Below are 16,991 nucleotides of genomic sequence, written 5' to 3'. Positions count from 1 at the left end.
AGGACATTGTAATGAAATGAGGAGAAAGAAAAAGAAAGGCCATTTGAATACCTCCAAAACTGTTGAAACCCATAATTTTGAAAGAAAGGACAATTCTTGCATTAAACAACTTTGCTTTATGAAAAGCTAAAAAAAAAATTGCTTTTTTTCTTTTCCTTATGGACCATTGAAAACTTCTGGACCATGGCAGACTGGCATTAGTATACCATTGATATAAAAATATAGAACAACCAACTCTGAAACTGCAGGGAATTCCACAGGAAGATGTCATACATTCATTCATTCAATCATTCATTCCACGTATTTTCATTAAATATCTGCTCTGTGATAGAGTCTATGTTTCGGGGAAATAGTAACAAGACAGAATAGGCTCCTGCCTTCATCAAGCCTACATTCTAATGATAGGAGACAAATTATAAACAAGTTAACATACAAATATAACATTTTCAGATTGCAGTAAATATTAGAAGGGAAATGCCTAGCTTATGTTCTAGAGCATGATGGTTAAGGGTAGAAGGGATGTTGTGAACGACATAAAACAGGTTGTTGAAGGCGGGCCACCTGGGGAGATAATGTTCATGCTGCATCTTGCAATGTGACAGGAGACCAGCAAGGAAATATCCAGAAATACAGACCCAAGTCAAAGGAAACATAATTGCAATGATATAAAGTAGAAGACATCTTGGCAAGTTTAAAGAAGAGGAGGGCTTTGTGGCAGATTAAAGAGACCCTTTCCCATTAGGGAGGTCAACGTATGAAGAGGACTAGATCTCTTAATTGTCCACATATGAAATACTCGAGTGTATCTATGAAGAAACGAAAATATAGTGACTGATATTACTCGTTTCTTGTGTGTTTGATTGTCTCGATACTAATCAGTTAACACATTTTGAGCATTATACGGGTCACAGATGGAGTTATATGTTATAGATAACTCTATTTGTTAGGTAATTCATTTATTTTTCATCACCCAGATATTCTATTAACTAAGAAAGCACTAATTATTACGGAAAATTATGGATCTTCTGGAACTTTCCCCGTTAATTTACTCTGGCAAGAAGTACCCATGCACTAATATCCAGAAAACCAGTTAACAATGCCTCCAAATTATCTGAACATCTTGAGTTTGTACAGATATGGGCACTTAGATTATATTTAATCCATGCATCTTTCATCCATGGATTAGTCACCGCTAAATATAGCTTTCCTCTGTTTTACATGTGTTAAAATAGCTATTTAAGAATTTTAAAAACTGCTCATGATTATAGCATATGGTGCTAAATTTGAGAACGCAATCAACTCGGACTTCCATTTAGTTCTCTTGGCTGTTACTAAATGGGTGCTAAACTATACTCAAAAGATTAAATAAAGGGTAAAAATGATAGAATGTTTATAAGCAAAATTATGTTATATCATAAAGGCTCCATGAATTTGTATTATTCATAAAACTAAATTTTAAACATATTTTAATATTTCAAAAGCAACTGGATCATAAAGGAGGGCAGGAGAATTAACAGATAACTTAGCAAACTTGAAATTATAATCCTTCTTATTTTTTGAAAATCAAAGTGGAAAACAATATACACTTGAATTGATTTTATTCATCTGTTCTCAGAATATGTTCCATACAATGAGAGTCTTAAGTAATCATTGAAGAATCAGAATGACTCACAGATGGTGCAAGTGATTTAATTATTTTTAACCAGTTGTTCTGGACATGCTCAGAAGGATATTTCCAACCCCACTGCAGAAGCCATCTGAGCTCCCTTCCAGCTGGTGTTCCATATTTTCAAAGCAAATTTAGATTGGAGAAAATTACACTTTTTATTGTTGTGTTGCAAAGGGAGGTCAAATTGCTGTGTATAAATTCTTGTTCTTTTTTCCCTTCATTGTATGAGTTATATTTATCAAATATCACGTCTTTTGTATGATTGCTATGGATTTGCCAATGTTATTTTACGTTCTGTGTTGTCTGGCACATAGGAGGCACTAGATAAATGTTTATTCAATGAAAGAAATACCAATTCAGTGTATTCAAAATAAAACTTGAATTTATTTCTAGACTCACAGTAAGTGTATGGAGTTACCATTTAACAGCATTCTCAGCATTATTGGGAGGCTCCCATTAAAAATGAACCAAAAAAAGAAACCAATAAAACAAAACAATATCGCTATCACTACCCCCACCACCAAAAAAACATCAACAAAACTCTGTGTTAATTCAATAAGTAAAACTACATCTTGATGCTGGAACCTCTGCCCCTAATTTTATGGGATCTTAGGAAAGCTGCTTGACAGATTTTCATCTTTTTAGGCTATCATAAGGATAAGAGATACCCTTCGTAAAAATTTAGTCTTGCATATTTCATAATGTGGAATGATGGTAATATCATGCAAGAAACATAGCTGATATGTGTAATCATTTCCATTATGCTAAGAAAAGGGAATGGAATATGGATATCCCATTAATGTCCATAGTCACAATGAGAACTAACAAACTGTTCCCAAATAGTTCTATCAAATGTAATAATTTTTCAAGGTTGTAGCATTCCAAGGAAGATAATACTAATTTTAGCGAACCAAGTTACTTCATCTGATGCCCAAAATGAGTTTTTACTTTTATCAGTAACACTATATGATAGTAAAACTGCACATATCAATAATTCATCACTTAATTTTGTATTTATATCCAATATTTCTGAAAAGAATGTGCTAAATTTCCACTTGATAGAAAAAATTTGACAGTATGTTTCTTATGTTTATTAATATATTTGACAACACATTCCATGACTGTAGTCTATTAGTGTAACTTTAATTCAGAAGATAAATATAAAATTGTAAGTCTAACAGAGCCATAATCTAACTATAAAATAATTGTGAATAGTGAATCTAGCTTGACACATTTATTCTATTTTTACTTAATGTGCTACCTGAAGCCAGTGATTTGAGACAGTATTCAAGAGGTAATATGTTGTACAAATCACATATAAATGGTAAATCTGTTTAAACTTTCAAGAATACTAAATTGTAATTAACATCTTATTTTATACATAGTAATGGCTTTGGCCTAGAGATATTCAGAAAACACAAAATCCTATGTTCATATAGTTACTTACTACCCTTAGTGAGTTCAATTACTGTTCTTAAGTCTCAGTTTTCTATTGGGATTGTTTGCTTTAATCTTAATAGCTTATGTATTTATTTTTTCCTCTACTATTCAAAAATTGTATTATTTTATCAATTTAATGGTTACTATAAAATTCTTAACATGCACAAGAAATTTCATTCTAAGCACAGGAGAATCTTAAAATGGCTTTATTCATTATTAATGACTTATTTTATGAATTAAAAAAATATATACTGTGCACCTAGCCAATGTTTTGGGTGTTGAGGAAACAGTATTGCAAAAAAAAAAAAACAATTTTTTTTTGCATTGTTGGGTTAGAGCTCTACTTCCAGATAGGGAGATAAATACTCAAGAAGATAAACAGGGAAAATATTGAGAACTTTCCTGATCATGCACTTTATTGAGAAAAATAAATGTGGAAAGCATGGATAAAAAGTGTGTGTGTGTGTGTGTGTGTGTGTGTGGTGTACACATGAGAGAAATTCACTGAGAAAAACACTTTTGAGTAAAGAAGTTAAGGCAGAAATGGAAAGAGCCACATGGATAAACGGGGGAAGATTATTTTAGGCAGAGGTAGCACACAATGCAATGGGTGCATGTCAGATCTGTACAAATAGCAGCAAAGGGGTCAGTGTAGGTGGAGCAGAGGTAAAGTATTAAGAGATAAGGCCTGAGAGTTAAGAAGTGGGCCAGCCAAAGGATATGAACAGACATTTCTCAAAAGAGGACATTCATACAGCCAACAGACATATGAAAAAATGCTCATCATCACTGGCCATCAGAGAAATGCAAATCAAAACCACAATGAGATACCATCTCACACCAGTTAGAATGGCGATCATTAAAAAGTCAGGAAACAACAGGTGCTGGAGAGGATGTGGAGAAATAGGAACACTTTTACACTGTTGGTGGGATTGTAAACTAGTTCAACCATTATGGAAAACAGTATGGCGATTCCTCAAGGATCTAGAATCATAGATGTACCATATGATCCATCCTATTTACTGGGGATATACCCAAAGGATTATAAATTATGCCATATAAAGACATGCACAATGATGTCATTTTGCAGCACTATTCACAATAGCAAAGACTGGAATCAACCCAAATGTCCATCAGTGACAGATTGATTAAGAAAATGTATACATATACACCATGAATACCATGCAGCCTACAAAAGGATGAGTTTATGTCCTTTGTAGGGACATGGATACAGCTAAACCATCATTCTGAAAACTATCACAAGAACAGAAACTAAACACCGCGACGCTCTCACTCATAGGTGGAAACTAAACAACCCAGGATCACTTGACTCCAGGAAGGGAACATCACACCGGGGACTACTCAAGTGGGAGGGGAGGGGAGGGACTGCATTGGGAGTTACACCTGATGTAAAATGACTTATTGATGCAGCAGATCATGGCTTAAGATATTATGTAATGGTAAACCCAGTAATGTTATGCATTACCCTACAACTTAAAGTATAATAATAATACAAATTAAAAAAAAAAAAAAAAAAAATATGGAAAAAAAAGCTAGGCTAAATAGGCTTAGGTCAGATAACCCTTGAAATTCATGAAGCGTTTTGGATTTCACTTTAAAATAGATGGGAATTCATTGAAGGGTTATGATCAGATTTAAATATGATTTATATTTTCAAATGTTGTCCCTGTTTATTGTGCAGATATAGTCTAAAGAAAGCATGCATAGTTTTTCCCTGAAAATTTGAAAGAACAGTGCTTCCACTGCATTTGAGGGGAGAAGAATAATTTTGTTTAATCAAGTCATGAGGTTGGATGAAAACAGCAAGACATATATAGAATAAATAAAAATGGCAAGTGCCCAAGGACTGAGCACTGAGGAATTTCAGCATTAGAGAAATAGGTACTACCTATGGAAACTGAGAAACAATACATAGAAAGGTAGGAGGTAAACTGGATGAAAAACTTAACCACATTATCAAGTTTCATTGATGTTCAGCATTTTAGTTCTATTCTGTTTTTTAATAGATACTTTTATACACAGTAAATGTTTAAGACTTTTCCATTTTTTACCATTTTCTTTACACATCATTCTGTTTTGCAGCTTAAATCATCCATCTTGAATCATTCTCCTGTTTAAAGACCAGTCTTGATGTCCTCTAAAGAGAATATTACGCTAGTAAACAGTTTGCGTGTCTGAAAAGATCTTTATTTCAATGTTATTCCTGAAAGAGAGTTTTTATCAGTACACAATTCTAGGTTCCTATGTGGATGTTCTTTCATTGTTTTTGAAAATATTATTCTACCATCTTCTGGATTCTATCGTTGCTATAAAACCAGGTGCCATTTTAAGTGTCATTACTTTCTAAGGAAATATAGCAGTATTTAAAATTATTTCTTTGGTTTTTTTTTTTTTTTTTGATTCATCACATTCATCATTTGATAGTGATGATCTATACTTATATTTCTTTTTTTAAAAAAATCTTTTCTGCTTGAGATTTGTTCAATTTCCCAGTTTGAGTATTGGGATTTCTATTAATTTTTGAAAATCCTAAGCTATTATCACTACAGACACTGCCTTTTCTCCATTGTGGGTAGGATTTATTTATTCCCCTTTACAGGCTGAGGGAAGCCCTTGAACGTTCTGACTTTAAGCAGGGGTTTTATTTTCACCTCTATATTACGTGTTGTTGAAGGTCACATATTTTTTCCTAAAAGGTCTTGAAAACTTCTTTCTAGCCATTAGGCTCTCAATCCAGGTTCAGTTTCACATAAGATGAGTTCATCATTCATGGCCCATAGAGAGAAGAGAGGTTCCACCATAGCTCAGCTGTGTATTTAAAACGTTTTAAAAATTATATTTTATTCAGAATTTCCATTCATTTGAAATGAGGGGTGAGGGATTAAGTCAGTCTATCATCTTTCTGGAAGCTGATCCTCGCTGAACATGTGTCTACTTAAACCACCATTAAACTGATTATACTACACAGCAAGACACTAGAACCAAAAAATTCTGTAGAACTAGTTATAACCATTATGATCATCAACAATCGAGAAAAACATAAAATGTTAGCTAATTTCTTTTTTAATACTTGTAATATGTTAATCACAAAATTGAGCTGAGAGAAGAAAAATTCTACAAGCAGCTACATCCTGGTTCAACATTTCCCTTAACAACCATTATTAGTCTTTTATATTCACAACTCTGTTTACTAAAGAACATTGTCTCTAAATAAGAAAATCATTTATCTTCCCAAATTCTCCAAGGATGTTTCACTGGCAGCTGACAATCTTTGTTGTTATTTCAAGGCAAAGAAGAAAATCTATGTGGCAATTATGCAAAGAAAATGTATTTCCCTTAATTTTATTCTCAAAATGAGTTGCTTTTATTACATGATAGGAGATAATATAAAAAATGGGTAGCAGAGTATTAAATCTAGGCTCAGACATTATTTTACATAAGGTGGTGGCAAACAGCTCTGTTATTTTCTTGTACATCTCTGCTTAAATTTAAGGAAATCCCAAACAACAAGAATAATGATACAGTGATGTTTTTCCCATTTTTTTCTAAAGAATATACTTTTTTCACCATCACTCAAACAGGAAACCTTTCATCAATCTGAAATGAAATTTCCCTTTTCTACTGCAACCGTCCAGATGTGAAAGTCTATAGAATCTAACCCCTTCAAAGAAAGTCATAATCCCATTAGCATATCACACACACTAGAAAGTTACAGAGTAAGGAAAGTTTGCTTAATCTACTGTTTACCAAAATTGTTTAAACACTGAAATTTTTCCTTTTTTTTTTTTTTTTTTTTTAAATAACTCTCACCATATTTTGGGAAGCAGTGAATTCAAGTTTCATGTCTTCCATTCCTCAGATGTGCCCTTGGACAAATCTCTTAAACTCATTTATGCTAATTTTTCTTACAGTAAAATGACAATGAAAATGATACTTGAGAGGGTCGTTACTGTGATCAAACTAGATGCATGTGAAAACTCTTTGTGAATGTAAAATACTATTCAGATTCAAACAACTTTAAAAAGTTAGTGGAAGAATATTCACAATATACGGTTGTTTATTTTACAAATTTATTCACTTAAGGACAATTTTTTTTTTTTTTGAGATGGGGTCTCACTCTGTTGCCCAGGCTGGAGCAGTGGTGTGATCTTTGCTCACTTTAACCTCTGGCTCCTGGTTTCAGGCAATTCTCATGCCTCAGCCTCTGAGAAGCTTGGATTACAGGCAACCGCCACCAAGACCCACTTTATATATCTCATATATATAAACACATATAACATATAAAACATATACATTATATATAAAATATATAAAACAAACATATATGCTATATATAACTATATATAACATATATAACTATATATAACTAAATATACATAACTACATATAAAACTAAATATATATAACTATATATGACTACATACATATAACTATATATATGACTACATATATATAACGTGTGTGTGTGTGTGTGTGTGTGTGAGCCAGACTGATCTGGAACTCCTGACCTCAAGTGATCCGCCCACCTTGGCCTCGCAAAGTGCTGGGATTACAGTTGTGAGCCACCACACCCAGCCAAGGACTATTTTAAACAACACATTTCTTGCGGCATTTATTCTACAAACAGGGTTAATTTTCTATCAGCCTTCCAAGAACATGTATATTTCGGAAATGTGTACTTTAATTTCGCTAAAATATCCTATTACAATCGCTCTGCTGTAGGACAAGCTATCCTTTGCAATACAATATTGTAACCCTCTTCATATTCACCCTTCACCACCTCACTGTTATGTTCCAGAAGCTTTGTCTTTCCTTAGTATACCTACTTCCAGAAGTAACTGTAAGAGAAACTGATGTACTGAACAGCAGTCTTAAACTCCCAATTTGCATACATAAGTATAGGGAATATAAAATATTTTATAACAGAAAATACTTATATTACATCACCGGATTATACCTCAAAGTTCTACTAAATATTCGTTGTTCCTAAATGAAAGGATATCTAAATAAGTTATAGCACCTATGCAAAATTCTAGGTGAAAAATATTCCACTAAAAAATCTGTTCAAAGGTACTGATATGGAAATGAAATTGCTTGTGTTTAAGTATAGAAAAGAAATCTTTAGGCCTCTATGTTAGCAGAACAGCACAGAGAGATAAAGTGAGAGTAACAGAAGTGATGGGAAGGGGCTACATGATGTAGCAGATCATAGGATTTCATTTCAAGAGTAATGGGCAGGAGGGGCTTGATATGATCTCATTAACACCTTAGAAGGAACTCTGACTTCGACTTCACCAGGGGGAAAATGGCGTAAGTGGGGAAAAACTGGAAGAAGAGGTTAGAGGCTGTTGAAGTAATCCAGATGAGAGACAATAATGTTATAGATTAACATTTCCATAACAGATACTGAGGAGTGATTTGATGCATTTTGCAGGTATATCCAACAAGAGTTGAAATAATTTACATGGCAATGTAAGAGAAAAGAACCGTGAAGGATGTCTAGGTTTCTGACTTAGGTAAATGATAGTGCAATTTAATAACGTCTGGAGATGTTGGTAGGTGCCAATTTATGTAGATGGGGGGTGGATCATTTATTTTTCACTTGGCTATTGCATGTTTGAGATGCTCATTAGGTATCCAAGATAAGAGTTTGTTGGATATAAAATGTTAAACATCAAGATCATATACTTGGTATTTGATGTCATAACATGTTCAGCTCAAGTGGAAATGTATTTAGAAGATGGACATTTCTTTTTCTTCATTGAGGTGGATTTTTTTTGTATTTTTTGCTCCTCTTCGTGGAAAGGTCATGCACGTATGCATATTTCAGAGATTTAGCACTTTTTTGCTATCTAGAAACATTATAATTGGTAATAATTGATATTGAACACATTATGCACAACCCTTATATTTGTTGACATTATGTAGAATAAGTCTTATATTTGCTTCATCTCCCTTTACATAGGATATGCAATGCATAGCATATGTATTAAGGATATATAATATATAGGATATATAATACATAGGATATGTAATACATAGGATATGTAATAAGTCTTTTATTTGTTTTATCTCTCTTTACATAGGATCAGTTAAAAACTGCATTCTCCTAGTATTCTGTGTTTTCCTTGGTGGCGTTAACCAAATTTTAGGATTATAAGCTTTTTTTACAAATGTTCTTATTTACATAGAGAAAACAATTTTACACAGCTTTACATAGCTGTCTCCTTCCTTCTAGTTTCATTTTATTTTACACAAGTATATTGTTTAGGAATTATTTTAGCAAAAATCTATAGGTAAGTCATTCTTAGTTTTTGTTTAGGTGAAACTAGATGTATGTCTGGAAATATTTTGCCTTAATTCTTGAATCATATTTTCCCTGGTATTTGAAAATGTGCCTAGCATTTTGAAGATAATATTCCACTATCTTCTAATGTTTATTGGTGATGAGAAGTCTGCAGTGAATATTGTCATCCTGTAAATGTTCTTTTGCCTTTAGTAACCTTTATGATACTTTTTTGGCTATTGATCCTCTGAGTTTCATTCAGAGCTAGTTGGTAGACTTGCTTTTATTTTTTCCACATTGGTTGACCTTTATTGAATTTGAGGATTCATTTAAGTTTACATCTATTCCATTTTATTAAATATCATTAATATGAAATATTGTCTCTTCCCCATAATCCTCATTTTTTCAACTTGAAACTTCTTTCATGCAGATGTTTGAGCAATTAATTATATTTTCATTTCTAGACTTTGTTTTTTCAAATCTTCCTCTTCACTTTATATAATGGCCTATCCTTACTGGAAAAAAATCCATTTAATTTTTATTTTTGAACATTAAATATTACTGAATATCCTTTGGTGATTATCCTCTTATCTGTATTTTCTTCAGGTATACATTCTCCTTTTAATGTTTGGCATCTGATAACGTTGCTTATAATTTTTTTCCATAATAATCATAATTTTAGTTTGTAAGCTTATCTTGCTTAGGAGTTTCACATAAGCCTTGGGGGTTGTAGTAGTATCTTCATTATACAATTTTGTGGTTGCAAATGCCTGGGCTCTCTGAGGTTATTTTCCAAATGCTACAGTGAAGCATAAAAAAGTAGAAACAATTGTCTACTGTGGAGTTTCTAGTGCCTTTAGGTAGAAGAATCCAGATAGAGGTCAGTGGGGCAGTTTATGGAAAATCATGCCCTTTCTTGGCAGTCATCAGATTTGTGTGATATTTCCTGTGTTTATTCTGTGAATCTAGAGAAAAGTATCTGCTTATATATTATGGAATCAAATTTGAAATTTTCACTGAACAAAATATCTGTTGCTAATATGTTAAACAAACAGCACATACTTAATTCTCTTAATGACTTATGAAAATATTTAAAAAATCAAAGATTATGTCTATTTTCCAATGTTAATGTATATACAGAAAGGAGAAGAAGAAAACTGAAGCATTGAACCTACATAACACAGCAGGTGTTTGGACAAATATTACCTTATTCGATCCTCACAAACATCCTTATCTCCATTGTACAGATGAAATAAATGAGACTCAAAATGATTTATCCATGATCATACAGCACTCAAAGTCACTGGGATTCATATTCAAGACTGTTTATCCAAGAATTAATTTTACTAGACCATACTGCTGTGATAATACATCATATAGGAATATCTCTTTTCCTCAGTTTACACTCTGTGTTTGGTCTTAACTGAGGTACCTAGTTTCTAAACCAACAGGAAATACATTAGAAATGTTTGGAATTCCTAAGGCAGAAGTTTTCTCATTGTGAATATCTGGTAAAAATGTTTACCTGCTTCCTCCCAGTCTCCTGCCTCTTCTTTATTATCTTCAGGTTTGCCCTGAGGACCATAATTTGCAGATACCCTCTACTATGCTTTGGTCTGCATTCCTGTGTGGCTGGGCGCCTCCTCATGATTGTTCCCTCAAAGTCTCAGTCCTTTTCTGAGCTTTATTACTACCATATAGAGCTCTGACATGGACAGAGTCTCCTAAATGCCTTAATTTTACAGTGTTTAGCAGTTCTCTGAGTATCTGTGAAATAAGGAAAATTAATTTTTCATTTTAAACTCACTCAGCTCTCACATACTAAGCACTTTAGGAGTACCGCTTACTATTTCAAATTGTTGCTGTAAAGACATGAAAGATTAACTTTAAGCCTAGAGTTTATATCTAGAAAAGAAAACAGAAAGGGACACTCAGGAAAAATAAAAATCAAACAATTAGAGAAGGAGAATACAGGGGGAAGTAAGAAATTCTGAAGCTATGGCATATGTTGCATCAGAGCCATTGTAAGGTTATATCAAATACTACTTTTCATTAATCTGCTTACTGTGACTACCACAAATGACTCTAGTGCATAAGAATTGAGAGAGATAACTCTAATCAGTGGCCACAGTGAAATTAGTTTCAAAATGCATTGACAATTGGTAAAGTATAAAGATACATCTTGAATATTTCTACATCCACCTGTCCATCTACCTACCAACCTATATACCTATTTGTCATCTATCAATTATCCTTCAGTTCTAATTAAAATCCAATGCCAAATATAACTGTGATATTAAATTGATTATTCTTCATACATATTGTGATCACTTTATTATCATAGATAATTAAGAATTAACACAAAAATAGCCCCCTTCACATTCTGAATTTTGTATCTTTAATGTATAAAATTTAAGAAGAAATCGTTTATGAGGAAAATACATCCTATAATTTTACTATAATTTTTTAAAAATATATACTGGTTCACATATGCTTCCTTTATTTCACCAATCATTATTACATTGTACAAATATTTGTTGAGAGTCTACTATGAATAGGGACATAATGGCATTTGAAGTAAGCGGTTTAGGGAGATTTTTGATCTTGTGCCTATTTAGCTATAAAGCATTGGTAACTTGATTAGTTTGCAACGAATTTTAAACCTGCATATTGGGTGTGTCAAGACATGGGGAAAATTGGAATGGAGAATTGAGTTAGTAGTCAGATAATCCAAAGCAAAGACTTCCCCTTGAATGATCTATTAAATTGAGGTGAAACTATTTTACTATAATTTTCTTTTTGATTGCCTCAATCTTTCGCTTCATACTGCATCTACAGACACAGGCTTGCTGATTAGTATAAGGTTATGTATGACACATTACGTTCATAACATCTAATATGAAGGATAATAGGCTGAAACATTCAGCCAGGTGGAATTAGACTTCACACGCAATACAGTTTCAATATTCCTTGTATTCTTCCAATTGCTCAGAATATTCACCTGATATTCAACTTTAGGGTATTAGATTTAACAGAAAACAGTGTATTTATGAATTTTCTTGAAGTATAAAAAGAAGTCACGATAATATGCAACATACTTCCCTTATATGTTTATAAAATAAAGTTATGGTAATTGCCTTTGACATTTTAAAAATATACACCAAATTAAATGGAACTGACAGTATCACAGAAGTTCCCAAGAAGTCTCATACATGGGCTGAACTCTATGCAGTTGTTATTTATATAGGGCAAAATGGTTGAGTATCTGTTTGATTCATATAATTCCACCTAACTTAACTATAAAGCCTTAGTTTCCAGACTTTGACTTCCTGGTTTTGTGAGGAGTAGTACTTTCTTGTATAATTACAGATGACGATCATTCCTCTTCATCTTACAAGAGTTAATAATAGGAACAAAAATATACCTGTCAGAAAACCTCTATGGTTTATAGCCTATTACAAATAAAGAACTGAGACCAAGCTAACAATTCTGAATTGCCTTTTTAAAGAGATAACCATACACATTCCATTCAGTTGTCTGAAAGAAGAGCAGTCACTCCTTTTTGTTTTGGCTGGGAACATTTCAGTAATAACATTATCTGATATTGTTCAATCTGCAATCAATTACCAACCATCTTACTAGGCATCCAGTTCTTTTATGAGCACTGTAGCCCATTAAGTAGTCAAACCAGGTGTGAGGACCAAGTTATTATTCTTCAAGTCAATGAGATAATGGCTTATGCAGGTTGACATAAGATGTACCACAAAATATTTATTATTTATCATGTATACATTAAGAAAGTAAAATCAGCATGGGATGATCTCAGGAAAGCAATACATATTTTTTTGGGTTAGACACTGAAGTAAAGTGAATGTATGGTAAATTGACAAATTAACATTGTCAATGTTATGAAAAATGATGTAGCAAAAAAAAATTAAGATGTATTTTCATTTTTGATAAGGGGTTTTTCCTATTATCTGTTAACTTCTTGTGTCTTTAATCTGTAAAATTAAGCACTAGTGTTACAGAAGCCCAAAGTGAGGGAAACTACTCACTTTCAGAATGTACATTAGAAGTTTAAAATTGCACCCAGATTTTTTGTCTCTTTTTTATTAGTAGGCCTCTGTTAATAGAGTAGTAGTTGCAAACACATACGTAGGTTTGCCAGTAACAACTCACAATTTGTGCAAAGTTGAGTCTTCGAAACTGAGCAAATTTGCTCTCAATTTCCCGCCAGCGCTTGCTGAGCTGGATCTGAGTTGGCTCCACTGCCATTGCGGCCCCATCCTCAGACAAGCCCTCAGCTTGCCTACGCACTGCATTCAGCTCCTCTTTCTTCTTCTGCAATTCCCGATCAATTTCCTATTGAGCAAAACCAATACAGGGCCCAGGGCAGTTAGCTAACCATATCAACCGACTTGCAAGCAGCAAATACTTCTCTCAGAAATTTTAAAGGCTGTTGTCCCTTTATTGTCAGCCTTTGAAATTTACAAATATGAAAGGCATGACTGTCATCTTCGTTCAATAATCCAAATATTATTTCTGTTATCCTTTGAATGCTTGGTTTTAGACATTCTAATTAAGTAAATATTTAAATTGGTCTAACATTTTCTTTCTTCTAAATTCCTCTGGTGTCTTGGGATTTGAATCAATTTGGAGTGATAACTCATTATTTATTAGGGACCATCCATATAGAATATAATTTAGAGGGTAAGTGAATAAGTCATTTATTTCCTTTTTAAAGGTTTGAGGAACTCAACAAAGAACGAAGCAAAATAAAAAGTGTAAAATAACAGAAAAAACATATTTAGACAATAAGCAAATAAATCTATAGAGATTTAACACTGATGTGAGAAGATGCTCTGATGAAATGAATGTGCTAACATGAGTAAGAAGTCGTCCATATACCGATAAGTCATTAGTTCATCTGGAACAAAGATACACAAAGTCAATTACAATTTTACCAGAAAACACATCACATTTCTTAAATCATTTTACATAGTCTGAAAGTAAAACATTTTATTCATTCAACATTATGTCAACTGAATAACACTTAATACATTTACCGAAAACAACACAGAATACAAAGAAATGCATCAAATCAAAGAGACCATTAATAGAAACAAGAACATCAACATTTTAAACACCATCTTCACAGGTTAAACTGTATAATAAAATCTGGTATTGACATTCTAAAACAACATTACCTTTATTTTCCTTTCATCTCTGGGTTCAGGTAGGCTGGCTAATTTTTTTTCAATGTCATCCAAGCATTTCAGGAGATCATCAGCCTGCCTCTTGTATTGATACCACTGATGAGAAATTTCTAGAGCCTTTTTTCTTCTTTGAGACCTCAAATCCTGTTCATGGTGCAGACATTATTAAAATATCAATATATATGTATAGTGCACTTCTGGCTGCAGTTATTTATCAAAATAATTTGTGTCCCTCATCTTTTTGTACAACTTAGGTTAACTTCATATTTATATGCAAAATATACAAAGACTTAATTGTGTATTCATGAGGCAGGACCCATGTATAAGAAGCCAAGAAACCTGAATAACACACTTAAAGTATATTCTCTCACCATGTTCAAACTTGCTTAAAAATCTTGTCACATTTAATTGACTCTTAACAAGCTAATTGTTGTGTAGTTTATATGAAAGAGTGTAACATACGAATACAATTGACTTAACTAGATACAAACTCACAAACCTAGTGAGTTTGTATTTGACTTAAAATAGGTAAAATTCTAAAATGTATATCTTTAGCCTTGGGACTCATCAACAGAACTTTATGTACTCAACCAACATATATTCATGTTTGTAGAAGTGCCTACATAAGAATTTCATAGGCCATTAATATTTGATTATTAGAAATATAAAGCCATTTTAGTTCTCTTATAAACTGTTCCAAGCTGTACATGTAGAAGTGTCACCATTGTTCATATATTTGTGAACATAACTAACAAAAAATTATGTTAGACAAATGCTTCTCCTTCCAAGGCTTGCATAACCAAATTTATCTTACTGTACCAAATCATGCTCTAAATGCAAAACAACAAACTGTTTGAAAAAAGAAAACAGCAAGTGCATACTTTCAAATCAATGTGATAAGACTAATTTAATAAATCTACAATGGAGGGAAATCAGTCATCATGCTCTTTGCGAGCACACACAATATCTTCTGTGATTAATAGAATTAGTCAAATGCCATTTTATAATTCATGGGAACATAAGCTCTGCATGCAGCTTTCATTTCTACAGAAATTAGCAATTAGGGTTTTATTCACAGGTTTAATTCAAGCTAAAAAAAATAAATATCAGAAAACTTCTAAAAATTTCATTGCATTGGAAAGTTTTGACCTTCTCTAAAATATTTCGTAAGGACCAGAATTCGAACCATTTGACAGGTTTAAAAAGTTATTGAATATGTTGGTATAGACTGGTTTGGCAAGTAGGGTTGATGACTTTCACTTATAGCCTACATTTGCAAGAATGACCTATATTTCATTATCAAGTTTGTTTAAAATTGGGGATTTAAAATTTGCTGTACTTTTCATTTTATGTTGAATTTTCAAACCTTCTGAGGAGTCAGACCGAATGCTGCTTTTTTCAAAGGTAACAAGATACAGCCATGTGAATTAGAGTTGAGCCATGCCTTATTTGTGACATAACTCACATCTTTGCCAAGAGAAAGGGCTTGGTGGTCATAAATCTGAAACATCTTTCATTTCCTAGGCACAAAGTGATGCATAATATGTAAAATATTTAGAGACGTCATGTAGATTTCTTTAGAGGAATGCCAGATAACCATTAAACACTGCTATTCAGTAGGACACATGCCATCGTACTACCAGTGTAGATACTTCTGAAAGCTTGCTCACAGTTGGAAGGGTGTGAGTTACATAGAGTTCTGATTTTCTAGACACATTACGGTGTGCTTTTGCACTCCCTTGAGGAAGAGGCCTTTTCTGTTTACTATATTTATCAGCAGTTACCTTCAGAACACCTGCTGGCCAATTAGATTTTCCTGGTGGATTCCTTGCAGGCACAATATTGTGTAATTACATTCTCAGCAGTGTTTATTTGGTTGACTATAGGGAGACAGGTTTTATTCTCTTATTTGCATGTAGAAAGCAGACTCCATCTACCTACTAGGTGGACCCATCTTCATAACTACATAGCTCCAAAGAGTGATTTACAATGAAAAGCTCAGCAATGAACAGTATTAGAAAATCAGCCATGCATGCAAATAGTGATTATTGCAAAGCATATACAAAAAAAAAAAGGTTCTTTCACAAAACTTTCTACTTGTCTACTCTTGAGAACTTCCTAGATACTGTTATAGAAAAATTAAGCTTATCCTGCTCTTCCTGCACAATCCAGATGAGTCACGTGGGGACTTGAAACCATATACTACACTGCTTAATATGAAAGTAGCCGTTCTTATTCAAAGGCTGTAAGATTATTTTTGAGGATTCCTATATAAATGAAATTCGACTTTTGTAGATAGTGAGTTGCAAAGAGTGACTTTCTTAAAGGCGTAAGAAAGTTTTAAAAATAAATAAATGAA

General features: G+C 33.0%; 1 protein-coding gene across 1 annotated transcript in view; it reads right to left on the bottom strand.

The window, feature by feature from the left end:
* Positions 1-16,991, bottom strand: part of DMD (dystrophin) — a 2,174,064-nt gene that overhangs the window by 1,264,164 nt on the left and 892,909 nt on the right. Inside the window, exons 40-41 of the mRNA XM_031660704.1 lie at positions 14,624-14,776; positions 13,596-13,778 (exon numbers count right to left, since the gene is read on the bottom strand). Coding sequence (XP_031516564.1) covers positions 13,596-13,778; positions 14,624-14,776 — 336 coding nt within the window. The remainder of the gene's footprint in view (positions 1-13,595; positions 13,779-14,623; positions 14,777-16,991) is intronic.

This window comes from Papio anubis, chromosome X (assembly GCF_008728515.1).
Source record: "Papio anubis isolate 15944 chromosome X, Panubis1.0, whole genome shotgun sequence".
Classification (NCBI taxonomy): Eukaryota; Metazoa; Chordata; class Mammalia; order Primates; family Cercopithecidae; genus Papio; species Papio anubis.
Note: the sequence above shows the minus strand (reverse complement) of the source record. Positions and strands in the feature narration are given on the sequence as shown.